The sequence below is a fragment of the Spermophilus citellus genome (assembly GCF_964194105.1).
Source record: "Spermophilus citellus genome assembly, chromosome: 9".
NCBI classification, from domain to species: Eukaryota; Metazoa; Chordata; class Mammalia; order Rodentia; family Sciuridae; genus Spermophilus; species Spermophilus citellus.
The window spans coordinates 13,122,905-13,147,138 of NC_138191.1; the positions used below are offsets into that span (position 1 = coordinate 13,122,905).

General features: G+C 36.7%; 1 protein-coding gene across 1 annotated transcript in view; it reads left to right on the forward strand.

The window, feature by feature from the left end:
- The window catches only part of ATF6 (activating transcription factor 6), a 217,558-nt gene that overhangs the window by 6,353 nt on the left and 186,971 nt on the right, over positions 1-24,234 (forward strand). Inside the window, exons 2-6 of the mRNA XM_081306544.1 lie at positions 10,174-10,250; positions 13,244-13,331; positions 15,163-15,269; positions 19,775-19,907; positions 21,156-21,359. Coding sequence (XP_081162670.1) covers positions 10,174-10,250; positions 13,244-13,331; positions 15,163-15,269; positions 19,775-19,907; positions 21,156-21,359 — 609 coding nt within the window. The remainder of the gene's footprint in view (positions 1-10,173; positions 10,251-13,243; positions 13,332-15,162; positions 15,270-19,774; positions 19,908-21,155; positions 21,360-24,234) is intronic.

Below are 24,234 nucleotides of genomic sequence, written 5' to 3' on the forward strand. Positions count from 1 at the left end.
CAGCATCTTTTCCCTCATTCTTCAAATGAGCTAGAGCCAGCCCTTTTTCATGTGTTTTAAATTCCTCCTCATATATTCAAGAATATTGCTCAATATATTCTTCCTTTTGTTTCCTGCATCATTTATCCCTCTCTACACTAGATCATGTCTGTCAGTACATATGTAGTTAAAAAAAAAGGAAACAAAACTCCTTTTAGAGGTTTTTCTCTTTATTTTATAGCAGAAAATCCATGTTCAGTGATGCTAGTTTCTCTTCTCTCATGTCTCTTAAACTCACTTCAATCAGATTATATCACTCTGCTGAAGCTATTTATTTCTAAGGTCTCCACTGATTTCATACTGCTAAACCTAGTGGCCTATTTCTCATTTTGCTAAACTTACAAGAAGTAAACAAATAAATGATCAAGGTGGAGTCAGGTGGAAAAGGTGGCTATGCAAACTAAAAATAATAGCTGCCATAGTTTATTGCTGTTGAAGGAAATCCAAATACTGGTAGTGTGGAACTGGTGAAAAGGACATAGGAGTAGGCAATAGATATTAGAGATACTATAGGGGTAACCAGTGCCACTAGTTTCTCATGAATTCTAAAATATTCTATAAATATAGTCATATATTTATCAACCACCATCAGTTTGTTAACCACAGAAAAGCTGAAAGATCAGTACATTGATGACCTGTATTTTCCTTATCTAAATTTATCAGCTGTTAACATCCTGCCACACTCTTTAAGAATCACGCGTACTTCATCCTCTGTCTCATCTGAAAATAGGCAGCAGATAATATGGTACTCCTAAACACTTCACCATGAATTTCCTAAGAACAATGAAATATTTTTTAAAAAAATATTTATTCTTAAGTTTTAAGTGGACAGAATATCTTTATATTACGTTTATGTGGTACTGAGGATCAAACCCAGTGCCTTGTGCATGCTAGGTGAGCACTCAGCCCCGAACAAGGAAATATTTATTTTTAAAAAGCATGAATTTAGGGGCTGGGGTTGTGGCTCAGCAGTAGAGTGCTTACCTCGCTCCTGTAAGGCCCAGGGTTCAGTCCTCAGCACCACATAAAAATAAGTAAATAAAATAAAGATATTGTGTTCAACCACAACTAAAAAATAAATATAAAAAAAGCATGATTTCATACTAATACTTAGTGTTCAAAGCCAAATCATAGGGTTTATTGTTACCTTCATGCATTAAATATAGTCATGCACCACTTAACAACAGGGACACATTCTGAGAAGTGTTGTGCAAACATCATAGAGTATACTTACATAAATTAGATTGTATAGTCTATTACACACTTAGATTATATGGTATATATGTATTTAGTGACGCTTGTTGCTCCTCGGGCCATGATGAACAGAGGAACAGGAAATTCAATTAAACAAGAGAGAAAAATGATGCAGTTGAGATGCAGTAAACATGAGATGTATGAGGTGTCTGCTAGTGGAACATGGTGTAGTTTTATTTTTCCTTTTTTTGTGGTACTGGGCATTGAATGCAAGAGTACCCTAACTCTGAGCTACACTGCCAGCTGTTTTTATTTTTTGAATTTTGAGGCAACATCTCACCAAGTTGCTCAGGCTGGCTTTGAACTTGGAATCGTCCTGCCTCAGCGTCCCGAATTGCTGAAATTACTGATGTGTGCCAATGCAACATGGTGTACTGTTTTACAGTAAACTTTTTTCCACATATGGAAGGAGAATACTCTAAATTAATGATAAAAATTATAGTAAATACTAAACTAGTAACATAATCATTGATTATCATAATCAAGTCTTATGTACATTCTATATATAATTGTATATGATATACTTTTATAGAATTGGCAACAGAGTAGTTTTGTTTATATCAGCATCACACAAACACCTGAGTAATGCATTTTACTAAGATATAATGCATCATACTAAAACATAATGATGGCTATGATGTCAGTAGGCAGTAAGAAGTTTTCAGCTCCACTATAATCTTATGGAATGATTGTTATATATGCTGGATGTTGTGGACTGAGATGTTACTGTACATGACTATACTTGCATTTCTTTTCTTTCACTATGAGAATTCTGATTCACTGTAATATCCTTTGTTTTTATAGCCTTAGTTTAGCTGATTCATTGAACATAGATTGAAAGAAGGCAAGACAAGAAGCTGAGGGACTACTTGGAGGCCCCTGTAAGCAATCCCCATGAGTTGTAATGGTAGCAGTGAAAGTAATGATAAGTGGCTAGTTTATGAATATATATGCATTTGTATACATTTTTAAAAATTTTGAAGTACTTTCAAACATACAGAATGTTGTAAGAACAGTGCCGCAGTCTGGCTGGGCACAAATCACGAGCCACTCAAGCAGGAACAAACTTTATTTCTGAACTCCCACAGCACTCCACTCACACTCCCCGGGAACTCTCCTGAACACTACCCTAGGGGCTCCTCCAGGAACACAACACACACCAACCGGAACTCCCTCTCCCGGAACTTCCCCAACCAATGGGAACTCCCCAGGCAATCCTCTGGAGAACTCCAAAGTAGGTGGTGCCCAAGGCGGACAGTAAAGGTCTAATATACAATTGAATCAATCCAGCATCATCTTAATGGCTCTCCTCTCAATCATTACTTCTGGCAAAATGCCATGGGACTGGGTTGTGGCTCTCAGCAGAACAGTACAAAGAAGTCTTGCATGCCCTTCACACTGCATTTGCCCCATTTTTCTTTCTTTAGAGAAAGAGGTATTAATCTATCATCCTTAAATACTATAGTGTATAATGCACCCCCACCCGGAAAAATAAAAAACCAATAAGGGTACTTCCTATCTTGGAGTTCTAAGAGAGGGGACCTTGACTCAGGACAAGTAGGGTCCTCAACATTCCTGAAGGAAAAGAATTTCAGCATGTCAGAGACACAATTTTTTTTTTAATACTTTTAAAATTTATTTTATGTTGTGCTGAGGATTGAATGTTAGACCAGGATGCAAGAAAAGACCACTGACTCCAATTAAAATCAAATTAAAGCAAGCTTATTATTTCGACTGGCTGGGCTGCCTTTCCCTCCCCAAACGGCGGGAACAAGACAGCAACCCCACCTTTCCTATAGCCCAGCTTTATAGCCCAGAAAGTTACACAAAACGGGGGTTACAGATAACAGAACTCTGACAAGCATCACACTAATGGTAGTTTACATTTTTTTTTTGCTGGCCCCAACATCAGAATTTATGAGGACCATTAGAGCCTCAGAGAGGGTCGTTGTCTGGCCAGGGAAGGCCAATATTTATGAGGTGTCACTAAAGTTTCAGAGAGGGCTGCTATCTGGTCAGAGAGCCAGGCATGGGTGAGTTCAAGGCTTGGGCAGGCATTCCAAGCAGGTTCAGAATTTGCAGTAATTTATAGTAAAGCCGAAATTAGCTTTTCATGGCTTTGTGGCAAGATGGCTCCCAATTTTAATAAAAGATCAGGTTGGGTCTATCATTGAACTCAGTGCCTCACACATGCTAGGCAAGCGCTTTACCACTGAGCCACAACCACAGACCCCAGACAAAGTTTTATTTGGGAAAGCAGAGAAACATTTAAGGGAGAGTGCAGGCTATTTCCAGAAGAAGAGACAGAAACCCCTTGGTGTAGGGTGTTAGTATTTATAGAAGGGACAATTGCTAGGGGCTGGACTAGAGGAGGATCCCGGGAGGAGTTACACCATTTTGTACCAGTTTTTCTAGTGCTTGCGCATTACCCTCATATTACTTTTTTTTTTTTTTTAGGCAAGGGCGTGGGTCAAAGGTATGGGCCAAGGGTACGGGCTGGGTTGCTCAAGAGTTTCAGTGGTTTGTGGGCATTTTCTGCATTCCAGTGGTTCATGGGTGTTTCCTGCATTCAACTCTTTCTGAGTGCTTTCTTTGAGATTTGGTCTGTCTTTCTTTATATATCCTCAAATCCCCATCTCATTATCATACAATTCTTCCAGTCAGGAAGTAAACACTGATACAATACTACCATCCAATTTACGGATACCATTCCAGTTTTTCCATTTGTCTTATAATGCTTCTTTCCCCTTTCTAGTCTGGGATTCCACCTGCAAGTACACATTACTTTTACTTGTCCTGTCCATCCGTGTCCTTCGAACTGGAATAGTTTCTCCGTCTTTTCCTGCCTGTCATGACTTGACAATCTTGAAGAGTACAGGTCTTTTATTCTAGAAGATGATCCTAAATCTAGGTATATCTACTTTTTCCTTAAGTTCAAATTTAGTGCATGTATCCATGAAAGAAATGCCAGAGAAATGATGCTATGCTCTTCTCTTTGCATCTCATTTGGAGGCACACTATGCTGATCCATCCCAAGGTGATGTTCACCTTGGTCACCTGGTTAAGTTTGCAGTCTGCCACGTTTCTCTGCTGTAAAGTTGTTGCCAGCTTACCTGGCTAGCGAGATGAGCTGGGTTCAAAGGAGCTGGCTTTATCAATAACTAAGAAAACGGTGAAGAAACCTCACAGCACATGAATATGAGTTTCTAAGAATGAGGGCAGCTCAAGGGTCAGCTCCATGCTGGGCAGCGCTGGAAATAGCGAGCACATCTGAAACCCCCCTATTTATTGGGGAAAAGACATTTAATAGAGTATTCCACCCAACTAATGCAAGGGGTAGGATTTCGAAGGGTGGGCTCTTTCTAGGTGATGTCTTATGGTCAGCAGGTTAATTGACATCTTGGCAAGTCTCACTCATCTCAGGTGCTGTGTGGGATCATAGGCAGAGTGAGAGGAAGGCCACATTTGCGTCGCACAGTCCAATCAGTATGCAACACCAGACCAGTCCCCTCATATGTTCAAATATGCATAGCTCACACACACAACCCATGGATGGCTCACGACGTCAAGTCATTGTTTCTCCTTTTGTATTTTATTACTATTGGGGTGAGATAATCTGACATGACACCAGTATTCTATTCTTATTAAATCTCTACCCACCAACTTTAGCTTCATTAATAATTCCAGTCTGTATTTCCTACTGCTCTAATGGTTGCTAAATGGGAATTATCTATCTCTGTCATTCTGTCTACATTCATTAATTTGCAAGTAATACTGGTGCTGTAAGAAAGAGCCCTCTCTCTTTCTTTATTTTCCTCTTTCTCTTTCTGATTTATTGATTCCTTTTTGGTTCAATGGGTTGTAATCTGATACTCTTATTTTATTGTGATGTTCAGATTTTCCAAGATTTGACCTCTGGGAGTCTATTTATATTGGTGTCTTTGATCTTTTGATATATTCCTATTATTCACTGAGAATTTCCTTATTTCCTAACACAACAAGATTTTTCAGGTTATTTTGCACTTTCTCTGTTTCAGCTCTGGAATCAACCATTTGTCCAAAGAGCTTGGGTTTAGTGGAGGATGGGGAGGCAGGGATTCTTCTTCCTGCCAAGGAGGGTGTAAGCCACCTAAGAAATTAAAGTCTAGAATAATTAGTGAAGAACAAAAGACAAAGTCAGAATTAGGTTTAAAGGATTGGAGCACCTGATAGGTCCAGTCCACACAGGAGCTGGAGCTAGATGATTAGAAAATGGCTCCTGTTGTTTATTTAAGGGGGTACATCAAAGGCAGGGGTAAGATTTCAAGGGTGGAGTCTTGCTTGTGATGTCTTATAGTCAGCCGGTTGATTGGCATCTTGGCAGGTTACACCCATCTCAGAAGGGCTGTGTGCCTGGGTGGTTATAGCAGGTCATCCCATCTCTGGTGCTGTGTGGGACCTTTGGCAGAGCTCACAATGGGTCTGGGCAGTCAACCAGAGGAAATGTCCACTGGAAGTTCCCAGACACCTGTTTATTAGGCTGTGATGTGCAACAGTTCACACACAGCCCATGGATGGCTCTCAACAGATGGTATTTCGTATCCAAGAACGGGGCACACAATAGTTTTTTTTTGGGGGGGGGTTCTGGAGATTGAGTTTAGGGGCATTCGACCATTGAGCTACATCCCCAGTCCTATTTTGTATTTTATTTAGAAACAGGGTTGTTACTGAGTTGCTTAGTGCCTTGCTTTTGCTGAGGCTGGCTTTGAACTCGTGTTTTCCCTGCCTCAGCCTCCCTAGCCGCTGGGATTACAACAAGTGTGCGCCACCATGCCTGGCCACATAAGAGTTTTTTTTTTTTCACGTAATAGTTTTATTGCTACTGAAATGTCATTGTTGGTAGAACCACTTAGTAAACAGAACTAGGAAAAATACGTATGTATATGTTAACACACATTTCCAAACATCTGTAACTACCTGTGTATGTATGTATATATTTTTAAAAGAGCTCATTTACTAATGCTTCCAATTCCAGCCCAACATCTTTTTTTTTTTTAATATTTATTTTTTAGTTATCGGTGGACCAACATCTTTGTTGGTATGTGGTGCTGAGAATCGAACCCGGGCCGCATGCATGCCAGGCGGGCGCGCTACCGCTTGAGCCACATCCCCAGCCCCCAACATCTTTTTTTTTTTTAATATTTTCTTTTTTAGTTATAAGTGGACACAACACCTTTATTTTATTTTTATGTGGTGCTGAAGATCGAACCCAGTGCCTCATGCATGCCAGGCAGGCACTCTATCACTGAGCCACAACCACAGCCTTTATGGTTTTTCTTTTAATTGAAAATATTTTATTTAACCTACTCTATCAACAATGTTTGCATTTCAACACACATAATAAAAATAAAAACTAATAAGATATTTTACATTCTTTTTTTCTCACTAGTCTCAAAATCCAACGTGTGCTTTACCCCTAGAGTGTTCTTTTGTTTTTCTGCTTCGTTTTTAAAACTAATTTTTATTGGTGCATTTTAGTTATATGTAATAGTGGGATTTATTATGCAGTATTTGGCTATGCACTTAAAATAAGGTCAGTCACCTTCCCCAGTCCCTTCTCTTCCTCTCCTCTCCTCCTTCTCTCAATCTGCTTCTTTGCTGAAATGACCTATACTACATATTTGTAAATAATTATTTTTTAATTGGTGCATTGTAATTTTACATAATAATGAGACTGATTATGCCATATTCATTTATGCGTATAACATAATATGATCAATTTTATTCTCCAGTACTTCTCTTTTCCTCCTGCTTATGGTTCTTTTAATCTTTCCCTTTTCCATGTTTTTAACTCCTTTTTTAGATAGGGAGAAATCAGACTCGAGTTATTTTAGATTTAATCATTTGCTCTGCCAGTTAAATATATTGCTAAATGTACTTACTCTCCTAACTACTCAGGCTGCCTTTTCCATCTGCCACTCTGTTCTCTCTCCCTCTGATCCCATTTCATTGGTGGCTGAAACATGCTGCCACTTCCCCTTCTCCCATACAATCCCATTTCTCTGTATACCAGGTACACTGCACAAAACCCCATCACTCTCATTGTTCTATTTCCTCTAAAGCTGACTTCTCTTAATGTTAGGAGGGATAGGGAGAGGAAGCGAAGGAACAATGGAAGGAATTGGTAGGAAGCCATATATGGATTTATATTTTGAATACAAGGCTGACAGAATTTGCTGGGAGATTGAATGCAAAATGTGAGAAGAAAAGTAGGTTTTTTAGCCTGAGCAACTGGGAGAATTGACTTGTCATTAACTGAGATGAAGATAGAACTATTGTTTAATGGAGGTGATCAGGAGCTCAGTTTGGGATGTGTGAAGTTTGAGATGCCTTTCAAACACACAATAGGAGATAACAGTATTTGATGTGTACACGGTTCTTGAAGTGTGGGGAATATATATTTGGGAATGCTTGGCATATAGATGCTATTTAAAGCTATGAGAACTGAGTAGGAACCTGACCCAAAGTTGAAGGTAATAAAGGAGACAAATTCAAAATAAAGGCAGAGATGCCAAGATTTATAATGCCATTGGCATCTGCAGACTTAAAGTAAAAAGTTAGTGCTTTTAGCAAAAGCAGCTTCTCTAAGTCCCTGTGTAAGCTCAGGGACAAGTTCATGTTTGGGAGGGGAGCCCATTAAGGAAGGGGAAACAAATGAGATAGGAGAAAAACAAGGCTAATGTATTTTGGGAAGCTAAGTGAAGAAATGCTTTAGTTAATGTGAAAGTATCTACTGTGTCAATTGCTGTTGATAGGTCAGGTAATTTACTATTGAATTTAACTTATGGAAGTCATTGGTGACATTATTTTTTTTTTTTTTTTTTTTTTGTGTGTGTGTGTGTGTGTGTGTAGGGAGGAACCTGATTGGAGCAGGTTCAAAATCAAATGGGAGGAAAGAAATGAGAGACAGAGGGCATGGAGAAACTCTCAAGGAGTTTCAGCCTACCTGTATAGTCATATAGCCACAGTCACCTACTTAAGTTTTTCAGCTCTGGAGCTGAGTTTAAGGTATCTGTTTCTTAGAGTTGTATTATTATTGCGTGTACTTTGCTAATGCACACATACCTTGATAATTACACATAGTAATAACTTACTATGTATACAATTTTTTAGTAGTTACTATTTATTTATTTAAAAAAATAAACCCACCTTTAATTTTTATGCAGGAAAAGACAGTTTTGTTCTTGATTTTGAAATAACTAGTTACTATTTTAAGTTGGTAAAATGTTTGTCATTGGCCAAGAAAGTAATAGGCTGGCAGTATAATTCATAAACATGTATAGTGAGGAAATGACCAGAGCAGTTTCAGTGATGTAATAATAGAATATACAGGAGGACCTAGATATGTTTGTTTGCTTTTTGAGATAGGGTCTTGATGTTACCTAGGCTCACCTTAAATTGAGGTTCTTCTGCCTCAGCCTCCCTGAGTAGCTAAGATGACAAGCATGCCCCACCGTGCCCAGCTCAAGTGACCTAGATTTGGAAACTTCCTCAAAGCATTTGAAATTCTGAAAGTGTTAGAGAAAACTTTACAGATTATATGTTGATCAATCATCTTGGGCCTTGATCTTTTTCTACAAAATTTTCAATCTAGTTTATTGAAGAGTTGTTTTCTTTCTTCTTCTTTTTTTCCCATACTAGGGATTAAACCCAGGGGTGCTTTATCAGTGAGCTACATTTCCAGCCCTTTTTCTTTTTTATTTTGAGACAGGGTCTCCTTAAGTTGCCTAGGCTGGCCTCAAACTTGCGATCCTCCTGTCTCAGCCTTCTGAGTTGCTGTGATTACAAGGAGTGTGTCACTATGCCTGACTTGAGGAGTCTTTTCTATATTCATATTTTTCTTATAATTAAGCCTCATTAAAAAATTGGGGGGCTGGGGATGTGGCTCAAGCGGTAGCACGCTTGTCTGGCATGCGTGCGGCCCGGGTTCGATCCTCAGCACCACATACCAACAAAGATGTTGTGTCCGCCGAGAACTGAAAAATAAATATTAAAAATTCTCTCACTCTCTCTTTAAAAAAAAAATAAATAAATAAAAATAAAAAAATTGAATTGGAAACCACCTCTTTAAAAAAAAAAAATTGGGATGTAGTTCAGATTGCTGAAATGAATCCCCCCCCCCCCCCATTGAACCCCTTGGTCTGTACATGCTAGGCAAACACTCCACCACTGAGCTACATCCTAGATCAACTGTGTGTGTGTGTGTGTGTGTGTGTGTGTGTGTCGGAGGGAGTATTGGGGATTGAACCCAGGAGTGCTCTACTATGGAGCTATATCCCCAGTCCTGTTTGTTTGTTTTTTGAGAGAAGTTCTCTCTAAATTGCTAAACTCTTCCGGCAGCCTCTCAAGTCAGTTGGATTACCAGTGTATACTACCACAACCAGTCCTAGACCAATTTTTATTATCTAGATAGAAAATTGCTTGAACACTTAACTGAAGGCAGAGATGGCAAACACACAATGCATGTATATTCTCCACAGTCCTCTCCAATCATCGTTGCTGATCAACCACATTATTTTTTTGTGCTGAGCCCGGAGGTATCATCACTATTTTTGTTTGTAATGTTCCAGAAAGTTACTGCCAGTTATTCCAACATGACATACAACAAAAAGCCTTTTTGAATTCCTAGTGTAAGGAGTTAGTCCATAAGATGAAAATTATATGGAAAATAATGCATATGTTGAAACTAGCTTTGAATTGTTTGTCATTCACGTGACTCAAATTTATCAATAAGAGTAGTGGCTAATGAGAAACCCTAGAAAAGCTGGAGTAACAGATACAGTGTTTATTCTCTTGTCAGATCATTAAATTAACAATTAATCTCTCTTCTTTTGTTTAAAGATTCTACCCTGTTTGCTGAACTTGGTTATTTAACAGACACTGATGATCTGCAGTTGGATGCAATAAATGAGACTTATGTAAGTGTTTGTTAGAGGAAGAATGCTGAATAATGTGATGTTTGATTTTCACCCTAATTATTGCAAGAAGGTTTCAGGATAACTGGTTTAGGCTAATAATTTAAATTTAAATAACGTTCATGATCAAGTATGAAAATAGTCATTTTGTAGTTAGTAAATAGGACAGTACAATTTCATTGATGTTGGTATGGGAAGACTTGTATTCTAAGCTTGGCTTTAGGTGTGGGTAACCTTGGAAAAGTCACTTAATGGCTCACTTCTTGTTTTTAGAGATACTTTACTGCATAAGGGAATTGGTGTGATATTAAGGGGTGTATGTGAGTCATGGACCCCGTCAAGTAGAACTTACCAACTTCTTTTTTAAAAGTTATATATTCTTACTGTAGAAAACTGAAAATTAGGTATATCCTTATTTTTGGCCTTTGATTATTTAGAAGTCTATGTAAAAGCTATGATAGTAATACCTTCAGTTCTCAAAAATTTCTTAAATTTTCTTTTTCCTCTTCTTGATGAGTATGTATGAAGTTGATTAGCCTATGAAATTTTTAACTATAATAATGGTGAGATCCTGCTATACTTGGGAAGTAATTCAAGTGAGCACAGTAATTTATCAATCAGGTTGAATATCACTTTATTTATTTATTTATTTGATACTGGTGATTAAACTTAGAGGTGCTTAACCAATAAGCCACATCCCCAGCCCTTTTTTATTTAGAGACAGGGTATTGCTGAGTTGCTTAGGGCTTTACTAAGTCGCTGAGGCTGGCTTTGAACTCATGATCCTCCTGCCTCAGCCTCCTGAGCCACTGAGATTACAGGCATGTGCCACCATGCCTGGTTGAATATCACTATTTTTTAAGCTCTTATTAACATGAGTATAAAAATATATATGTGTACCCAGTAAATTTATCTCAAAGAATGACTTAGAATTGTTTTACTATGAATCAATAGAAGAGAAAGAAACTCATGTTATTTTTAAAAATCAGTGTGTGGGATTTTAATGGTTTTGTTTACTCTTTGAGATATTTTAGATTATGACCTGATGATTAAATTGACTTTTCTTATTGGCAGGTGGACTAAGCAACTCTGTTTCTTTCATAACCTCTTGTTTCTTTCATAACCTCTTGGTCCTGCCACGCATGGTGGTGTTCACCTGTAATCCCTGCTACTCAAGAGGCAGGAGGATTGCAAGTTGCAGGCCAGCCTGGGCAATTTAGGGAGACCCTGTCTCAAAATAAATGGGCTCAGTAATAGAGCACTCTTGGGTTAAATCCCTAGTACTGTAAACAAACAAACAAACCAAAAAACCCCTTTAGATCCCGTTTCTTTTAAATACTATCAAGAAATGGTGTGTTAAGTTTGAAAATTTCTAGGAAATATGATTCTGATTTTATAACTCACATTCTATTACGTTATGGAAGTTGCTCAAAGTCAGTTCCTTAATTTTTCCATTATAACATGAAGGAATTAGATTAGATGATCTCTTAGGGTCCTGGTATCTTCCTTCTTCTATATGATGGAAGAATTTCCCTTGATAAGTCATAAGTGCTAATGTATTTTATCTCACATGAAATGGGCCTGTTACATTTCCAACCAGATAGAATTCTTTTGTTGTAGAAGGTATTTGACTTTTTGGCTGAAGACTGATAGAGTCAGAAGCATCTGTGAAGTCAGTTATACCAATCAATGAACATGTTTAAAAAGACTGCTAGCATGAGGGTCAGCAGCATTGTTAAATTTACTTAGACTAAGAAAGTATAAGTATTTTTTGGATGCTACAAGTCTGCTTAATTTTTTTTTTAAAGCTCTGTCTCCGCCCCCTGTTTTGTTTTGGGTGGTGGTCCTAGGGATTGAACCCCAGGCCTTGTGCATGCGAGGCAAGCACTCTACCAACTGAGCTAGATTCCCAGCCTAATTTTTTTGATATGTACGTTCAAATAAGAGAAAAAAGTGTAAGGAAATTGATTTAATCAATTTGATTGATGGTTCTTTCATGATTTAAGTGTTTTTTAAAAAATATTTATTTTGTAGTTTTAGATGGACACAATATATTTATTTTATTTTTATATGGTGTTGCGAATCGAACCCAGTGTCTCATGCATGCTAGGCGAGTGTTCTAACCACTTAAGCCACATCCCCAGTCCCTAAGTGTTTTTTTTTAAATTAATTTCTTGTGGCTGTGCATAATGGTGAGATTCACTGTGGTATATTCATATATGTACATATGGGAGTTATTCAGATTCATTTACTGTCTTTTCTTTTCCTGTCCTCCCGCCTTTCCTTTTGTTCCCCTTTGACTTCTCCACTGAACTTCTGTGACCTCCACCATTTTGCTGTTGTCTCTTATGCCAAACACTGCAAAATAGACTGTTTGGTACTGTCTTGATCTCAAATTCATTCGAGGATTCTGAAATCATGTCAGTTTTCATTTTTATATACACTAGAAGGTGATCAACCAGATAATCCATAAAAATCATTATTTTTAAGTAAAAAAAAATTAACACCTAAATGAAAAGAAACAAAGGGATCCCCTTTAAGAGGTTTGTTTACTCCTCTTTGAGAGTTTTATCTCCTAAGACTAAAAAATATTTTTTAATTCATAACATTTTAGAAATTTGAAAAGCACAGAACAGTAGAAAAAGAATTACCTTGTGGTAAGTTACTCTCTTTATGATTCTTCCGTGTTTTTTTGGTATATGTGTATTCTTTCCTTTGTATATAGAGATGATATTAGGGACAAGCTCTTTGTTTGGACTTGTTTTCCTTAATGGCAATGGGAAAACCTATTTTGTTGGAGCTCCCTTATGACAAAAGACACATTTTGCGACTCTTTTAATGGTCTATTCCCACAGAAAAGAATAAATCCAACTAAAGCTTTTTGGAATTGGTACCTCCTTTCTAATTTACTACTGTGTTTTAAATAACTTAATTGGTTTGATTTCAAGTTGTGTTTCTTTTATTGTAATATTCTTTTACTGATTTGAAACCTACAGGAAAATAATTTTGATCATCTTGATTTTGATTTGGATTTGATGCCTTGGGAATCAGACATTTGGACCATCAACAACCAATTCTGTACAGGTAATAATGTGCTTTGTTGATAAAAGCTTTAACTAGACATTTATTTTATAGTTTGGTAATAATTGAAATTAGGTGGGTTACTTTGGTGGGGTAAAAGATTCCAGGGAGTATCTATTCCTACTTCTGATATGACAATGCATAAATGAATTTCTTGCCAAAATGAATATAAAGAATTTCATAATTATGTTCCAGTAGCATAATGAATAAATAATTCATATTAGAAATAGAAATATTGATTCAAATTATGAATAATAAATATCTCTATAAGAGATTAACCCATTTAGGAACAATATAGGGCTTAGGGAATCAAAGAGAAGCTGGGGTTATCAGAACCTAGGAATTTGTTGGGGGAATCTCATGTAATTGGTGTACATACCTCTAAGGAGAGTGTACCACTTGGCTGATGTTAACATCTTTAAGGGAGCTCAATGAGTAGGGGTCGGTGTGCTGGAACCTGGAGCAGACTACCACTGATGGAGTAAAGCTCACAGGAGAATAAAGAAATATTTTCTGCTACCTTCTAGCACCTATCCAGTATCCTCTGTTGACTGGAACTAAAAGGAAGCCAACTGGGAAATATATAATAATTTGCATCACAGATTATCGGAGGTAGACTCAGAGTGGAGAGACAATGGATAAATAACCAGCACATTCCTGCATCTAAATTCATCCTTAGCCCCCTTACCTTTCCTATTTCCCTTCCTTTTATATATGTATTTATCTTGCTCAATGCCTGTCTTCCCATATAGAATATGGGAGACACAAAGTCAGTGTTCTGGTTGCTGTTGTATAGTGAACTACTCTAAATCTGAGCAGTTTAAAAATACTGTTTTATTAAGTTCCCAGAGTCTATGGGTCAGGAATTTGGCTTCATATATACTAGGCAAGTACTCTACCACTGAGCTATATCCATAGTCCTTTTTAAAATTTTATTTTGAAAAAGGTCTTGCTAAATTGCTGAGGCTAGCCTCAAACTTGCCATCTACCTGTCTCAAGCTTCCAAGTAGTTGGGGTTACAGGTGTGAACCCCTGTGCTCAGCCTAGACTCTGCTTCTTGCTAGGAAAGTGACAAAATCACTTTATAGACGATCATGAGGGACAGTAGATATTTTGTGGCTTTGGAAAACTCTGTCTGTCATCCCGATTCTGTGGTATCTTTGGCCCTTGGGAATACTGCTAGGCTATAGTTGCTCAGTAAATTTTTTATAAGGTAAATAAATAGTTCAAGAGATATTTTTTGTGAGTTTTAATTGTTTTGTCAAAATACTTTCTAAAATGATTCTTTCCTTTTTCTTGGGTTTAAAAAATTAGGGAAATGGATCTCATTTTTTGAACATGGTATAACATCCAAAAGATATAAAAGTTTATACAGAAGAAAAATGTCTCCTTCTGCACTTATTCCTCAACCAACCAGTTCTGCACCCCAGAAACAACAATCACTGTCATCAGTTTCTTCTTTACTCTTTAAAAGGATACAGATGCAGTGTATACATTTACACAACTTATTATGTGATTGGAGGCTTACTACTATCCATTTTCTGCATCTTGCACTTTCATTTAATAATATATTTTGTTGACCTTAACTTCCATATATGATTGATTTAAAAAAATTTTTTTAGTAGTCAATGGACCATTATTTTATTTATTTAAATGTGGTGCTGAGAATTGAACCCAGTGCTTCACACATGCTAGGCAAGTGCTCTACCACTGAGCCACAACCCCAGCCCCATATGATTAAATTTTGAAAGTAGATTTTACCTTTTTTTCTCATTGATTTTATTCTGAGTTTGTATTGTCCAGTGAGAAAAAAAAATCACTTCATATTTTTCAGTTAAAGATATTAAGACAGAACCTCAGCCACTTTCTCCAGCTTCCTCAAGTTGTTCAGTCTCATCTCCTCAGTCAGTGGACTCTTGTTCTTCAACTCAGCATGTTCCTGTAAGTAGCCAATCTTTTACATGATTTGGGCTATAATGTTATTTGGAAAATACATGCATCAAGTGGGAGGGGGAAGTTTAACATTTATTAAGTGCTAACGAGGAGCTTTATGTTTCCTTAGGAAAGACCTTTTGGGAGCTAAAAAGTTGTTAGTCTTTATGTTCTTGCCTCCATAATTTCATTGAATTTTACCAGTATCTAGTATTTTTTTTTTTTTTTTTTGTTTACTTCTTTCATCCCTCTCTACTCCCTGTTAGGATATGTATTCTTTAGGATATGGAAGAATATAAGATTGTTCTTATAGGTTTTGGTTTATAGGTTCTTGGTCATAGAACCTAGAATTATCTATTTAGTTTAGGAATGCCTAACACTATCTTTTGAATAAGCTAAGATTTTTACAAAAATCCTGTAGTTCCTATTGCTTTTGTTCTCCCTCAAGATAAAAGCCATGATGTCAAGAAAAGGAAGTACCTGATTTTGGTAATGGGAAAAGAGAAAATACAAGAAGAAAAATCGAGTTAACACTTCAGTATATTTTCTTTGTTTTAAATTGAGGCATCTTTATTTTGGTAGGCTCTGTGTTTCTTCAACTACTAAATTCTGATGATTCTATCTACCTATGACTTCAGGATTCTTTTTTGCTCCTACCAGGCCATCTTATCTGGATTAAGTCGATAGGATTTTAACTGGTACTCTGTCTCCCAACCTCCTGAACCTTTCTTAGCAGAGTAATAATCCTCAAAGAGAAATCCTTCAAAAGCACAAACTTGACCATGTCATTCCTTTGCTGTAAAACCTTTTAACAGCTTCCCAACCCTTACAGGATGAAATTCAGATTCCTGGTGTGTCAGGGCCTCTATTATCTGACCCATGGTTAGCTTTCCAGTCTTCTTTCTTACTGTCTCTCCTGCTTTCACACTGATATTTCTTAAACCCTGGAAGAGTTCCTGCCTGAAAGTGTCAGTGTGTTCCATTCATTCACCAGCTGTTCTAGGAGCTGTCTCAGACACTGGCAATGAATAAGAATAGTGAGATTTCTGCTATTCCAGTTTTAGGTTTCTGCACATTCTTTTTCTTCTCCACAAAATAGCCCTATTTTTGTTCTTTCAGAAAAGTCATCCTTTAAGACCCACTTCAAGTTTCCTTTGATTGCCACTATTAGAAGGAATTACTCTATGGTTCCGTAATTTCTCCAAATGATTTAATATTTAAAAAATGTAATTTGCTTTTGGAGTCAGAAATACATAATATTGTATATTCATAAAAGTCTGTTTGTTGGTTTTTGTCTTTTCTGTCCTTTCTTACATAACAGTTAGCATATTGTATACCCTGTTATTTGTTTTTAACTTTATTTCTGTTATATGTTTTCCTTAGATGTACTTTAAAAAAAAACAAAAAACATGTTTTTAGTTGTTGATGGACCTTTATTTTGTTTATTTATTTTTATGTGGTACTGAGGATCAAACCCATTGCCTCACATATGCCTCACATATGCTAGGTAAGGTAAGCGCACTACCACTGAGCTACAATTCCAGCCCTTAGGTGTACTTTTTTGATAGACAAGTTATTGATTGGCCTGTTGACTTTTCCTTTCCTTTTTATTTGATATTCCCTTTTTTTTTTTTTTTTTTGTGAGATAGAGTCTTTCTGTGATGCCCTGGCTGGCCTTGAACTCCTGGGTTTCAACTGATCTTCTTGCATAAACCTTGAGTAACAGACTACAGGTGCATGCCACTGGGTTTGGCCTTTATTGTCGTCCCGTCCCGTCCCGTCCCGTCCCGTCCCAACTCAAAACAGGATTTTCACCACTTAGGTTATATAAAAATTCACTAGTTTTTTATTCTTGTTTTCTTGCTTATATTGATTTTTTGTTTGGAATAATCTCAGATTTACAGAAATGTTGCAAGTATATTACATGATTTTTTCACTAAACTATTTTAGAGTAAGTTGCCAGTCTGATGCCCTGTCTCCCCAAATACTTTAATGTCTCCTTCCTACAAGCCAGAATATTTTTTATATCGCAACAATGTGGCATCAAAATCAGGAAATAAACATTGATACATTACTATCTAATCTTCAGCTCCTATTTAAAGTGTATCAGATGTCCCAGTGATGTCCTTTAGACCAGCAAAAGGATCCAGTTTGGAGTCATATTGGATTGTCTTGTCTCTTTAATTTCCTTCAGTCTGAAATAGTTATTCATTCTTCATTGACTTTCATGACCTTGTCACTTTTGGAGATCAGAGGCTATATATATTTTGTAGAGTACCCTCAGTTAGATTTGTTTGATATTTGCTAAGGGTTGGATTCAGGTTTTGTATTCATGGCAAGAATGTTGCAGAAGTGATACTATGTTCATTTCATTTACTTTTTGTTTTTATTGCAGTATTGGGGATTGAATCCAGAGATGCTTTACCATTAAACTATAATCCAGGCCAGGCTTGGTGGTGCATACCTGTAATTCCAGCAGCTCAGGAGGCTGAGGCAGGGGGATCCTGAGTTCAAAGCCATCCTCAGAAATGGCAAGGCGCTAAGCAACTCAGTGAGACCCTATCTCTAAATAAGATACAAAATAGGGGGCTAGGAATGTGGCTCAGTGGTTGAGTGCCCCTGAGTTCAATGCCTGGTACCAAAAAAAAAAAAAAAAAAAAGCTATAATATATCTAGTGGTTTACAATGAGGCCAGCCTAGGCAACTTAGTGAGACCTTCTCTTAAGATAAAAAAATAAAAAATAAAAAGGGCTGGGGATATAGCTTAGTGGTAGCGTATTGGGGGTTTAAAAAAAAAGTTTATTCTAGTATCATTTATTAAAAAGTTCTTTTTCTCACTGATTTCAATTTTATGCCCATATTTTAAATTTACATAAATGGAACTATTTAGACCTATTTCTACTATTTATTTTTAAAAATTAGCACTATGTTAATATTAATCCATATTGCTCTCTATATATCAAATCTGTTGCATCTGACTTTGCACATTTCAAGTACATGTTTACTGCATTTTACGTACATCACAATACATATTTTCACACTTGTGGGCCAGTGTGAGAATTCCTTTGGGATGTATGCCCAGGAGTAGAGTTGTTGGATGGTAGGATGTATAGATATTTAATTTGACATGTGCTTCCTTCCATATGGCTCTACAAGGTCATTGTAGTACTCTGTAGGCCAATCAGCAGTGCTTGAGTATCCCTGTAACTTCTCTGATAATGCTTGACATTGTCAGATTTTCTAATTTTTGCCAGATGTTGAACCTTTTTTTTATTTGCATTTCTTGGATTACTGATCGTTTTCGACATTTATTTACATTCTCATTAGTGTTGGACTTCTGCTATAAATTGTTTATTCCTGTTCTTTGAAATTTTTTCTGTTGTCTTTTTCTTGTTTATTTGAAAGAATTCCATGTATATTTAATATATTAAGCTCTTATTAGGCTTAATATCTTTTTCACTTGCTATTATTTATCACCTTTGTGTCTTAAGAAATTCTTAATTTTCTTTCTTTTTTTCCCCTTTTCTTTGTGATACTAGGGATTGAACCTAGGGACACTCAACCACTGAGCTCCATCCCTGGTTCTTTATATTTTGAGACAGGGTCTTGCTAAATTGCCCAGGCTGGACTTGAATTTGTAATCCTCTTGCCTTAGCCTCTGGAGTTGCTGGGATTATAGGCCTATGCTACAGTGCACTCAGGGGCACACTCAACCATTGAGCCACATCCCCAGTCCTGTTTTGTATTTTATTTAGAGACAGGGTCTTACTGAGTTGCTTAGTGCCTTGCTAAGTTGCTGAGGCTGGCTTTGAACTTGGGATTCTTCTGCCTCAGCTTCTTGAGCCTCTGGGATTGCAGACATGTGCCACCGGGCCTAGCTTATTTCTTTAATATAAGGGGATGGCATAGACATATTCCACATTTTTTAAAAAATATTTTTTTTTTTTTTTTTTAGTTGTAGATGGACACAGTATCTTTATTTATTTATTTATTTGTTTTTTTGTGGAGTTGAGGATCGAACCCAGGGTCTCACACATGCAAGGCAAACACCCAGCCCCATACTCCACATTTTGAGTTAGTTTTCCTTTGGTATTGATTGATAATGTTGATTTATCCATAGTCACTTAGTATTTAGCCTGTAGTTTCTAGTATATAACATCTTTTTTTTTTTTAGTCATACACGACAGCAGAATGAATTTTGACATATAATACATACATGGAATGTACATACATCAATTATATTGTCAATTCTATTCTGCTGCCCTTCCTATCTTCCTTACTCCTCCCCTCCTCTCCCATCCTTTCTCTCTATCCAATCTAATGTGACACACTTTTTTTTTCTTTTTCTCATTACAACATCATATATGTATTCTGTGTATATAACATCTTTGCCTTGAAATTGCCTTTGAAGAATTTTTCTATTTATATATGGATGTCGCCTCTCTTATTAAGCAAATTTACGCTTAAGGATTATACTCTTCTGCATTAAATTGTTTGTTTTTATTTTGCTGCAGGAGGAGGAGTTGGATTTGTCTTCTAGTTCCCAGATGTATCCCCTTTCCTTATATGGTGAAAATTGTAATAGTCCTTCCTCAGCAGAGCCACTAAGAGAAGATAAGCCCATCATTGGTCCTAAGAGCAAAACTGGTATTACTCTAACTCCTAATTTCTCTATATCTATTTCCAACTGAGCTTAGGTTCATTTTTTTCTTTTTCTTTTTGGTACCAGGCATTGAACCCATGGGTGCTTAACCACTGAGCTGCATCCCAAGCCCCCCATTTTTTTTTATTTTGAGTCTGGAACTTGCCAAATTGTTTAGGGCCTCACAAAATTGCTGAGGCTAGCCTTGAATTTGTGGTCTTCCTGCCTCAGCCTCCCATGTTGCTGGGATTACAGGTGTATGCTACCATACTTGATATTACTTTACATTTCTTAAAAGAAAATGTTGGATTAAGCATGTTTATTAAACTGGCTTGTTGTTTTTAAATTATTAGATCTATATTATTTGTTATATATAATTACTGCAGAGAGGAAAGGGAAGAAATAATCTCCTTTGATTATCTCTTTAAGTTTTTAATATATTTTTTGGTACCAGGCATTGAATCCAGGGGTGCTAACCACTGAGAAACATCCCCAGCCCTTTTTTTTCTTTCTTTCTTTTTTTTTTTTTTAATTTTGAAACAGTTGCTTAGGGCCTTGCTAAGTTGTGGAGGCTGGCTTTGAACTTGAGGTCCTCCTGTTTCAGCCTCCAGGGGCATGCACCAGCACACCTTGATGATTATCTCCCTTTCTTTTTTTTTTTCTTTGTGTGTGGGGTACTAGTGATTAAACTCAGGGGCACTTGGCCACTGAGCTACATCCCTAGCCCTATTTTGCATTTTATTTAGAAACAGGGTCTCACTGAGTTGCTTAGTGCCTTGTTTTGGTTGAGGCTGGCTTTGAACTTTGGATCCTCTTGCCTTGCCTCAGCCTCCTGAGCCACTGGGATTACAGACATGGGCCACTGCACCTGGCTGATAATATCTTTGTAGGTGAAAAAACTTTAAAATAGACTTTGACTTAATCGTCTTTAGGAGAGTTTTCAGTTTTGATTAAAGATAGTGAATGTGAGGGTCATTTTTCCACAACATTTATTAACTTACTCATCTCTAAGCTTTATTCAGTGATTTTAGCTATTCTCCTTTACGGTTCCTTCTCAAAACTGCAGTTTGGTCAAAAAGGAGGATCTCAGATTAAGGAATTTTCTTTGGTCCTTTCAGGTACAGGTATGCTTAAACTCCAGTACAAGATAGTTACTCAGAAGTCAAGATAATGTATAAAGTGTTTAAATAAAATCTGTTTTCTAGGACTTGCTCAATTGCCTTAGATTGATTTGTGGTTTGTTTTTTTTCCAGAAAATGGACTGACTCCAAAGAAAAAAATTCAGATGGGTTCAAAGCCTTCAATTCAGCCCAAACCTTTATTACTTCCAGCAGCACCCAAGACTCAAACAAACTCCAGTGTTCCAGCAAAAACCATCATTATTCAGACACTACCAACACTTATGCCCTTGGCAAAGCAGCAACCAATTATTAGTATACAGCCTGCACCCACTAAAGGTACTATTGTGGAAATTGAGGCTGTATATGTTTATTTGGAAGATAGTATAAAGATTTTGTCACTTTTTAAATATATATATAATTCAGGTTATAATTACTGAACATGTGTGATGTGTCAGGAATTGTCCTTGCTTCTGAGGATGTTGAAGAGATAACTAATATGTGGTTCTTGTCCTAACAGAGAGAGCTCTCCAGATCAATTATATCCAATACTTCTTTTTTCTTACAGTTTTTATTGATACCTGTTTTCAAGGCTTTTTTGTTTTTTTCTTTTTCCTTCAGTATTAGGTTTAAACCCAGGGGTGCTTATCCCTAGCCCTTTTGATTTTATTTTGAGAGAGATATTTTGCTAAGTTGCTCAGGCTGGCCTCAAATTCCCAAATCTCCTTCCTTCCTCCTAAGTAGCTGAGATAATAGTTGTTTGCATCCATGGCTGTTTAAAGCGTTTGGTTTTATATAACCACTTGAAATGTAGGAGTTAAAATAAAAGGTTGCCATTTTATTCTGAAAATTTGTGGCCGTGGGTTTTTTTTTTGGTTTTGTTTTGTTTTAAGGAGTGATCGGTATTTAAAGTAATATGTTCTATTTTTGGTCATATAGGTATGTTTCAGCAGTAGAGTCTGGTTCTTTATCTCCGAGGAGACTGAATGGTTTAGTAAACAGGGCATTAGGAAGAAACCTAAACTCTCTTCAACTAGCTAAGAATTTGTATTTCTGTATTTTATCCACCAGATGGCCTCACATACCTGGGATTCTTCAAGAATTTTAGGTTGACACTGAAAGAAGTTCAATGAGGATTTGGTGCTACTCACATATGGGAATCACTTGCTTATGGCAATCTTTTAGGCAGCTTAGTTATATACTGATATGTATATGTATGAATATGAGAAAGTTTGTATAACATTATTTTCTCTGGATTTAACTTCTTGGCACCAAGTAGTAGGTGTTAGTAGTAGGTGTTACTGGGTATGAGTTGTAAATAAACATCAATGTAACGTTTGCCTTCATGGTTGTATTTATAGTTGTTAGCTTATTTTTTTGAAGCTTAATTTTAATAAAAGCAAGGTAATACATTTGAGCTCCACTGTTAGCTTTGTTCTATTACATGGTCATAGATAATTAGACATTGATGGAAAGAAAGGAACTAAACAGAATAGATGAATTCTACCAAAAAACAAAATGAAACAAAACAAAAATAGCTGAAATGCCTGCCATCTCAGTACAGTCAAAATTTTTTCATATGAAAAATAGTAATCTTGTAGAATAGATATTCTTGTGATCTATAACTGAGTGTTAATGTTCATAAACTCCTTGAAATAAAGTGAAAGATTTATTATATGCTTATAATATGGTTTTTTAAAGAGATAGTCTCAAAAGCTTTCATTAGGATCTCAAAAGGATCTGTGTCTTTCCAAAGACTAAGAATTTTAAACTCACAAAGAACCTCATTATCATTCCTGTAAGCTGTTAGAGCACATCTATAAAAAGTAAAAGTCTGGCATTAATATGACAGTGTGTAAAGAATGGGATATTCCTAAGAGTTTGTTCTTGGACCATTGAATATGTTTAAGTGATAGAAGATCTCACCTATAGCAGGAAGACAGATTGTTCTTTTCTGAACAGTTTCTTAGTTCTAGAAACTGGAATCACACATTATTTAGAATTTCAATGGTTTCCCATGATCTGAAGATTATTTTTTGTAACCATGTGTTAATACGAGGCACTGAACCTTGTTTGTTTTTGTAATACAGTATAGAGAGGTGATATTATTATTTTACAGATTAAATATATATCTTTCATTTATTTGAGAATGGGAAGGGAGGAAGAAGAAATATAGGTAAGGAATTTTATAGTTAATTGGTTTCTGCATTAATAGAATTTTACCATTGAAAAACAAGACATAATTCCCATATGGTTAAATCCTAATTCTCTAGTGTGGAACGTAAAACCTTTCACAGTTTCTCTTCTGTTTAGTTTTCTAACTTTACATTATTAATATTATTTTTAATTTATTTATTAGTTGTAGATGGACATAATACCTTTATTTATTTATTTATTTTCATGTGGTGCTGAGGATCGAACCCAGGGCCTTGCATGTGCTAGGCGAGCACTCTACCGCTGAGCCACAACCCAGCCGCTGTAACTTTACATTATAATATTACTTTTTTCTAAAAGCCCCTTCTTGTAACTCTTATAATCGGTCATTGTCCCTTGAATTCTCTTGGTTTTCCTAGTAGTTTTTTTTTTTTTTTTTTTTGCTCACACTATTCTATATTCTATCAACCTGGTATATTTTTTTGCTTCTAAGTTCTGCACATGTCCTTTAAGACTAATTTGAGTAGTGTGGGCAAAAATATGAAAGTCTGGAATGTAATGAAAATGGACAGCTAGGGCTGGGATGTTGCTCAGTGAAAGAGCATTTCCCTAGCATTCATGTGGCCCTAGGTTCAATCCCTAGAACTGAAGTGGGGCAGGGATGACAACCAGGATGGAGAATAGATATGTTAAAAATGTAGAATTGGGGCTGGGGATGTGGCTCAAGCGGTAGCGCGCTCGCCTGGCATGCGTGTGGCCCGGGTTGGATCCTCAGCACCACATACCAACAAAGATGTTGTGTCTGCCGAGAACTAAAAAATAAATATTAAAAATTCTCTCTCTCTCTCTCTCTCTCTCTCTCTCTCTCTCTCTCTCTCTCTCCCTCCCTCCCTCCCTCCTCTCTCTCTCTCTCTCTCTTAAAAAAAAATGTAGAATTGTAGGCCTTGGTAACTGGATGGTGTGGAGGGTGGATGAAGGATAGAGAGGAAGATCTACAATGTCTTCTGTATTTCTGCCTTGGGCTTTTTGGGTAGGTGATAGTGCAAATCATTAAACAGGA